The 9,250-nt window shown below is 42.9% G+C and overlaps 1 protein-coding gene across 1 annotated transcript; it reads left to right on the plus strand.

The window, feature by feature from the left end:
- Positions 1–201: 201 nt before the first annotated feature.
- On the plus strand, positions 202–1,454 carry LOC119306345. Its single transcript, XM_037582589.1, has 4 exons — positions 202–357; positions 439–492; positions 594–740; positions 1,077–1,454. Exons 1-4 carry the CDS (start codon positions 202–204, stop codon positions 1,452–1,454), a joined length of 735 nt encoding a protein of 244 aa, XP_037438486.1.
- The last annotated feature ends 7,796 nt before the right edge of the window (positions 1,455–9,250 follow it).

The following is a 9,250-nucleotide window of genomic DNA, read 5'->3' on the forward strand; positions in this document are numbered from 1 at the left end:
AAATCATGAGTAACCTACTGGACAAGATGTCAGGAAAATCTAGATAGCATCCAAATGAGCACGAGGATATCCACGCCATACGACCTCATACCAACTCCAAGAAAATGCACTCACATTTGTTATGCTAATCTTGTTTGCACTGTACAATTTTTTTGTGTGTATTCACTAATTTGATATACACTTTATTATTCATAGTATGCTATGTGGCGCACTAGACCAGGAGGATTCTATGGCCTTCGAGCTGAAATTAGTATATGGGGTTCACCAAATCAAGAATACTCTCAAGACTCCGGAGCATCCATACAAATTTATTGTCAAGATGGAGGACACTACAACTTAATTGAAGCCGGGTTTCATGTATAAACATAACACTCATCATCGTAACTCGACCAGGACTACCCAATAAACTGATATTTCAAATTATGCTTTGGCTTGTAGGTATCCCCTTCTTTGTATCATAATAGAGATGTCCGTTTCTTCACATATTGGACGGTAAGTGTAAACTTAAACGTTTAATAGAACATATAGGTACCAATCAAAGTGTAGGTATTTGTACATCGACAAGACTAAAGTTTTCTTCAACCATTTTCCAGAAGGACTTTAAATCAGCGGGCTGCTACAACTTGCGGTGCAAAGGATTTGTTCCTGCAAGTGGAGCTGCACTAGTGCCTGGGCAAGCAGTTACTCCCCCATCAAGTTATGGCGAGTATGACCACTACGTTAGGCTTAGTCTTAATAAGGTGCACCCTTTATCCCGGTTTACATACTAATATACCAGTACATGATTAAATCTGAACATACCGTACATGATTACATTTGAACATACATGGGTGGCCAATAGTGTACTGCTATTTTCTCTCACAACTAAAATCAATAGTGTTTGATTTTATGAATGCAAAATATGGTTATGGGTTAATTCACATAAATGCCTCCACAATAATATGGTATGGTGCTTTACTACTATAAGAACAAGTTAAGGAACTATTTTTTTTACTTCAGGCCAGATTCTTGCTAACTACAACATGTTTCTACTTTCCGTTTGCACGAAAATGGACATCATCCCTCATCGACTATAGGATCCCAAATCCGAAGATTGGGTGGTGTACCGTCACGATTTGCAAACCCCGTCGTTCTTGGGTTATTTTCCAGTGCAACTTTGTTCTGGAACACCGCGTATAGAAGCATTGCCTGGATTTGTCAATTACTTAAAAAGTACTCATGGTCCTCCAATGGGTAGTGGTCACTTTCCTGATGAGAAGGATGATGACAAGACAACAGCGTACTTCAGGCATGTTAAGAACTACGACTCCAAAGGTCGCGCTTTCGAACCAGTTACAGTTAATATGACCCCTTTAGTTGACAAGCCGGATTGTTACACGGAAACTGATTTCCTTCCTGGTATCAACAAGGGGTACCATTTTCACTATGGTGGACCAAGTGGTTGTGTTGGTTGAAAGCAAATGTTTGTTTTGCATGTCATAAATAATGTTCTTAATGGCCAAACAACGTCCCTCACTTGTTTATTTTTGCATGCCTATCTCATTTGGTGCTGAGGTCAGCTATCCCAATTTAGTCTCAAGTTTGTTTTTTGGATAATTGGGTTTTGGCTACATACGTATGTGTTAATCAAACTTCAAACTATTGGAAACAAAATACAACCATCGGATAACTAAATTATATATATTTAATAACTTCCAAGTAGAATAAGAGAGCATCTTTTTATTGGCAACTTAAATGGTAAATAGAGTGCAACTAAAATTAGCCACCAAAAAAGAGGCTAAATATCTTGGTAATGCTATTTTAGAAAATATCGTCAAGAGGAAGCTTATCAACAACAACAAAGTAAAACACCTTTTGAGGATTTGTAGACTCTACCATTGGGTCCCGGAGGTAAAAAAATTAGAAAATTTGAACTTGAAAATTTTGCATACTGTTTACTGGTATCTAAGCAACTACAAGACCCCCATCCACTTGTTTTGTTTCCTTTTTTTTACCATAAATACGAGGCAAAAAACAATGTCCCACAAGGATGTATAGTACCATCGTCAAATAGTCTCTCAAACAGTTAGTTGGAGAACTGATGACCAAAAGCGTAGGATCTGTAATACCTTTCGCCAAAGTATCATCGAAGACATTTTTTATCCAAAGGTCAAACATTTCCCCTTTCCACAACTAGCTTGACACCCGAGCTAGATAAACATGCAACCATGTTATCACTCAAAAATAGTCTACTGACTATTGTCTTCTATGAAACTAGATGACCCGTTGCATCCTTGGCGCAAAGACAAATTGCAACCAAGAAGCCACATATCCTATGAATAGCATGTTTTATGAATGATCCGCAAAATGGCAAAAATCAAATGCAACCAATAAGTTAGGTGAGCGATTTGAAGGATGTTGTCCTGAATTGTATGCAGATGATTATGTTCATATTGCTTTTGACTAATGACAGATAACGATGATACTATGGCTTTCTTTGGCGACACATAAGTTATTTGCTTGAACGGGTGAATGAACACTTTGTTTTCTTCTTCATGCTCTGGCTTTTCTTCATTTTGGAATTGTGAAAATAACCGTGAGGTTAAATGGGACTATTACTGCCCACTACAGCCTCACCTACAATGATGATCTGTTACACCCTTTCTGATACGAGCACGCCACGTTAAAAAAAGTTTAGATGGTCATACATCACAAGTTGTGCCTGTATCATGCGCTGATGAGAAAATAGATGACCCATTGCACCCTTGGCCTAAACATAAAATGCCCGGAAAGTAAGGTACACTATTTTTGCTATTTTTTTGCCCACATAAATTGAATATAATAGTACAGAAAAATGGTAACTGTCCTACCCAGTCTATGAAGAAGGTGCGGCGAATATAACTGACCAGGTTTTGTAGACACATCTCGCCCGGTAGCCTGGTGTGCACCCCTCAGCCTTGAGGGCGAATAACGTTTGAGCGGGCCGTTTCCAACACACAATCATGCCTGGCCCCCCTCGTCTCCCGCCTGTTGCCCTTGCCCTGCGTTCTGCCGCTCCCTACGTTGGTAGTGTCCGGGAACACACGGTTGGCCGGAATGTACATCCTCGTCATTTGCGCTTACTGTGTCGAGGTTTGCTCGCTTGATTTATTTTTGGACGCTTTTCTGCTTTTTGTTTGTGCATTATGGTTGATTTTTGTTTGCTGCATGCTGTTGTTTTGTGTGTGTGTGTGTGTGTGTGTGTGTGTGTGTTCCTGTTGCAGTTTTTACGGTCTATTGTTGGTTTGTGTGCACAAGACGTGTTAATTTTCGTAATCGGTGGCTTCCCGGTTGATTGCCCATTCCCAAATTACCCCAGACCAGGTAGGCCTAAGCTAGATATTCTTTTGAGATGAGTTTCTAGAAAGAAAGGTGCCCCTTGGATAATATGAGCTGTCTATTATTTCTACTATGTTTTCAAAGTTTCAAATCAAATGCAGCCGGAAAGTTTGGTGAAATATTTCTGTTGCTTTCTTGCCGCGCATAAATTGGACCAATTGAATATTTTTTTAGAACCGGGCTTTACCCCTTTCCATTGCATAGAACGGAAATACAACCAGTTCCAACGGGAAAAGTCAGGAGAAGGGAAAGAGGTAGAGCGAGGTCCAGCACTATCAGGAAACCCACCACACTCGCTCGCCATCAAAACGAGTGTCATGGGACGAAAACCTAAGTAGCACAACATAAAGTCTAGCCTATTACATTCTCAAAAGACCATACTAAGGGCAAACACAGCAGCATGCCCGACGGAAAGAAAACATCTCCTCCGGGAAGAAGCAGCAAAAGATAGACGTCACGTGCCAGCCATCTCTTCGGCCACAGCATCTCCGAAGCATCAGGCACCTTGGATCGGTTGCTTGATAGCATCACACATCTTCATCAGCTCCATCGTGCTATCCCTGACCATCTCAGCTCCTGTGCGCAGGTCCCTGGCGTCATCCCCTTGCTGTAGACCTATCTAGTAGAGTAAAAAAGAGCACAGAGAGAACACAATCTCAAAAGGAGTCTTGATTTGTTTATTTTCAAAAGTAGCTTGATTGCGCGCCAACCATATGGCCCAACAAGTGGCCGCTAAGCCCACCGTGTAGAAAGTTTTCTTCCCAGGGAGAAACTTGTGACACCATACGAAGTATTGCCAGTAGTTCGTTGGACATTTATCAGTGCCTAAAACCACCCCAATGGATCGCCAGACTACCCTGGCCACTGGGCATGTAAGAAATAGGTGTTGAGCTGTTTCCACCCCTTTGCAAAAAGAGCAGCAAGGGTTCCCTGGCCATTTCCTTTTTTTCATCACTTGTCTAGTAAGTACCGCGTCCTGTGATAATTGCCATAGGAAGATTTTGTTGGAAATATGCCCTAGAGGCAATAATAAAATGATTATTATTATATTTCTTTGTTCATGATAATTGTCTATTGTTCATGCTATAATTGTATTAACTGGAAACCGTAATACATGTGTGAATACATAGACCACAACATGTCCCTAGTGAGCCTCTAGTTGACTAGCTCATTGATCAATAGATGATTATGGTTTCCTGACCATGGACATTGGATGTCATTGATAACGGGATCACATCATTAGGAGAATGATGTGATGGACAAGACCCAATCCTAAGCATAGCACAAGATCGTGTAGTTTGTTTGCTAAAAGCTTTTCTAATGTCAAGTATCATTTCCTTAGACCATGAGATTGTGCAACTCCCAGATACCGTAGGAATGCTTTGGGTGTGCCAAACGTCACAATGTAACTAGGTGACTATAAAGGTGCACTACGGGTATCTCCGAAAGTGTCTGTTGGGTTGGCACGAATCGAGACTGGGATTTGTCACTTCGTGTGACGGAGAGGTATCTCTGGGCCCACTCGGTAATGCATCATCATAATGAGCTCAGTGTGACTAAGTAGTTAGTCACGGGATCATGCATTAGGAATGAGTAAAGTGACTTGCCGGTAACGAGATTGAATGAGGTATTGGGATACCAACAATTGAATCTCGGACAAGTAACGCACCGATTGACAAAGGGAATTGTATACGGGATTGCTTGAATCCTTGACATCGTGGTTCATCCGATGAGATCATCGTGGAACATGTGGGTGCCAACATGGGTATCCAGATCCTGCTGTTGGTTATTGGCCAGAGAGCTGTCTCAGTCATGTTTGCATGATTCCCGAACCCGTAGGGTCTACACACTTAAGGTTCGGTGACGCTAGAGTTGTTATGGGAATTAGTGTGCAGTTACCGAATGTTGTTAGGAGTCCCGGATGAGATCCCGGACGTCACGAGGAGTTCCGGAATGGCCCGGAGGTAAAGATTTATATATGGGAAGTCCTATTTTGGCCACTGGAAAATATTCGGGATTTTTCGGTATTGTACCGGGAAGGTTCTAGAAGGTTCTGGAGTGAGGCCCACCTGCATGGGGGACCCACATGAACGTGGGTAGTGGGGGCAAGTCCCCACACCCCTGGTCAAGGCGCACCAAGATCCCCCTTAGAAGGAATAAGATCATATCCCGAAGGGATAAGATCAAGATCCCTAAAAAGGGGGGATAACAATCGGCGGGGAAGGAAATGATGGGATTTTTTTCCTTCCACCTTTGCCAACGCCCCAATGGACTTGGAGGGCAAGAAACCAGCCCCGTCCACCCCTATATATATAGTGGGGAGGTGCATGGGAGCTTCACCCCTTGCCCCTGGCGCAGCCCTCCCCCTCTCCAACTCCACCTCCTCCTCAGTAGTGCTTGGCGAAGCCCTGCCGGAGAACTGCAAGCTCCACCACCACGCCGTCGTGCTGCTAGAGCTCTCCCTCAACTTCTCCTCTCCCCTTGCTGGATCAAGAAGGAGGAGACTGTCACGCCCAATATGTGACCGTATCCAAAAGGAACTCGAAGGTCCCACCAAGGATAGACCCGCATATTGAAATGCTTTTGCAAGGTGGATATCATTACATCAACATTACATAATAGATGGGGATACATACAAGAGGCAAACAATGCCACATGAATACAACATCATCTTACATAAGAGCACCATCCGACTACGGATGAAACACAAAGAAGCCCAAACGACATCCACCCTGCTAGCCCAGGCTGCCGACCTGGAACCTATCCCCTGATCGAAGAAGAAGCAGAAGAAGAACTCCAAACAAGCAAACATCGCTCTCGCGTCAAGATCATCGCAAAACCTGTACCTGCAACTGTTGTTGTAGTAATCTGTGAGCCACGAGGACTCAGCAATCCCATTACCATGGGTATCAAGACTAGCAAAGCTTAAATGGGAAAGGAAGGGGTAAAGTGGTGAGGTTGCAGCAGCGACTAAGCATGATATGGTGGCCAACATACGCAAATGAGAGCGAGAAGAGAAACAAAGGAACGGTCGTCAACTAGTAATGATCAAGAGGTGATCCTGAACTCCAACTTACGTCAAACATAACCCAAAGACCGTGTTCACTTCCCGGACTCCGCCGAGAAGAGACCATCACGGCTACACACGCGGTTGATGCGTTTTAATTCGGATCTAGTGTCAAGTTATCTACAACCGGACATTAACAAATTCCCATCTGCCACATAACCGCGGGCATGGCTCTCGAAAGTTTATACCCTGCAGGGGTGTCCCAACTTAGCCCATGATAAGCTCTCGCGATCAGCGAAGGATATACCTTCTCCCAGGAAGACCCGATCAGTCTCGGAATCCCGGTTTACAAGACATTTCGACAATGGTAAAACAAGACCAGCAAAGCCGCCCGCTGTGCCGACAAATCCCGATAGGAGCTGCACATATCTCGTTCTCAGGGCACACCGGATGAGTAAGACGTCGGGTTGGCATAGACCCTGGTTGCCCAGGGGGCGCCGGACATCGCTCGGTTTGGACCAACACTTAGACAAGCATTGGCCTGGGGGGGGCTAAAATAAAGATGACCCTTGGGTTAATTACTCCCAAGGGAAAGGTAGGTGGTGGTGAGGCAAATGGTAAATCCAAGGTTGGGCCTTGCTGGAGGAGTTTTATTCAAAGCGAACTGTCAAGGGGGTCCCATAAATCACCCGACCGCGTAAGGAACGCAAAATCTGGGAACATAATACCGGTATGACGGAAACTAGGGCGACAAGAGTGAAACAAAAAACCAGGCATAAGGCCGAGCCTTCCACCCTTTACCAAATATATAGATGCATTAATAATATAAGAGATATTGTGATATCCCAACATAACCCTGTCCACCATGGAGCAATCTTCAACTTCACCTGCAACTAGCAACGCTATAAGAGGGGCTGAGCAAAGCGGTAACATAGCCAAACGGTTTGCTAGGAAGGGTGTCAAAGGTTAGAGGTTCATGGCAATTTGGGAGGCTTGAAGAGCAAATGATAGGTAGCGCAGCATAGCGATAGAACGAAGCAACTAGCATAGCAATGATAGTAGTGAGATCCAGGGTAGCGGTCATCTTGCCTGAAATCCCGCTAGGAAGAAGAACGAGTCCATGAAGAAGATGAAGCCACGAAGACGAACCAAGCGTAGACGAACGAATCCTCACGATCGCAACAAAACGGGAACTATCGAGAAGAAGCACACAACATGGTAAACACACCACACATAGACAAGACATGATGCACAACAAGCATGATGTATGACAAAGCTACATGAAGCTACTCATGGCAAGAGATGATGCAAACAAGAACAACACATCAAAACAAGTTTAAATGAGGCCGGGAACAACATATAACAATTCCGGTAAGTCCTCATATGCAAATTTCGAAATTGGTCCAGAACTGAACAAACCTTATGTTCAAGTTGTTAAATAGCAATTTAAGATGCACCAAGATGATCTACACGAGATTCTACTCAAGTTACATATAAAGTTCATTTAATTCGGAGTTACGGCCTAGAAGATATGAGCAAAACAAGTTGAGCATGGCATTGATGCAAAATGCATCCAAACATAAAGCAAACACCTCAAAATAAGGATGCAACATGATAATAACTTCATGCAAAACCAAGCAAGCTTCATATAGAGCACACTCAAAACGGAGCAACGGTTCAACACATACACTCTATACAAATCATAACAACAATCTGTCCAAAACAGCAACTAGGCATATTGCAAGCATCAAAACAATATGCTACAACATCCCCACGTAATAATAAAAGGCATGGGCATGAAGTACATGTAAGGCATGACAAAACATGAACACTGAGCTATCTCTAGAAAAGACTAGAACATGCTCAAAAGGACGTGGGAAGATTGCAAATAATAACAGTTTCAGGCTTAGCAGAAATAACATCAGGTTACAATGTTTAGAGCTATCAAACAACATGTTACAGGAACTTATCATGGCAAACAAAGGCATGGCATGAATCTACTAATTGCATATAACAAAAATCCCTTACTGACCATGAGCCAAAAGGGCACAGAAAAATATGATGGCACCCATGTAAACATGGCAAAAGATATGACAGATTCATACATGGCAGGAACAACGAGAAGTAGGCATGTTGGTGAGCTTGAACCACTCACACAGAGAAATACATGGCATGGCAAGGCAACCAACAATAAGAAGACATGTTTATGAAGCTAAGCATGGCAAGAACAAGTTCATAGGATGCATGGATCACTAGAAAAGTACATGGCCAAAACTGAACTTCATGTTAACACGTTGACAGCAACATTATTTATCAAACTTTGGAGCAAGATAACAACATGATACATCAGGCTATAAATGCAACCAGGGGCACGAATTGATAGAGCATGACATGTATAACAAAACATCCTTAGTAAACATCTCCAGAATAATGCACGAAATGACTTGTAGCAGCAAGTTTACATAGCAACAAAATATAACAGAATCAGTCAGGAAAACAGCAACACCAAGCACCCTACTTAACAAGCTCGATGCACTCAGTACACAAGTCACAAAAATACATGGATGGCACCTCTGGAAAGATGGCATAGCATAGATCAAAACACATGTAGACATCAACCTCATAGGATGCACACATCAAACATGGCAAAAATGACAAATGAACATGTTATAACAGTTTCAGCAGATTAACAGCAACATGCACATTTCCAATAGCATTTCGGGCATCAAGATGAGCTCAAATGGAAGTGATTCAATGGATTGAAATGAAGTACTCGTTGAGAGGAACAATTTGACATATTACACGCACAAAATGGAGCGGCATGCAGAGAGTTATGGCATGATGAACATGGGTACATATGAAAAAAAACCCAGGGACTTAGACGAA

The sequence above is a fragment of the Triticum dicoccoides genome, chromosome 5B (assembly GCF_002162155.2).
Source record: "Triticum dicoccoides isolate Atlit2015 ecotype Zavitan chromosome 5B, WEW_v2.0, whole genome shotgun sequence".
NCBI lineage: Eukaryota > Viridiplantae > Streptophyta > Magnoliopsida > Poales > Poaceae > Triticum > Triticum dicoccoides.

Coding starts and splice junctions, on each gene's coding strand:
- LOC119306345 (XM_037582589.1), top strand. CDS start 202: ATGTGGCGCACTAGACCAGGAGGATTCTATGGCCTTCGAGCTGAAATT. Junction 493..593: donor GTTTCTTCACATATTGGACG/GTAAGTGTAAAC, acceptor ACCATTTTCCAG/AAGGACTTTAAATCAGCGGG. Junction 741..1,076: donor TTAGGCTTAGTCTTAATAAG/GTGCACCCTTTA, acceptor CATCGACTATAG/GATCCCAAATCCGAAGATTG.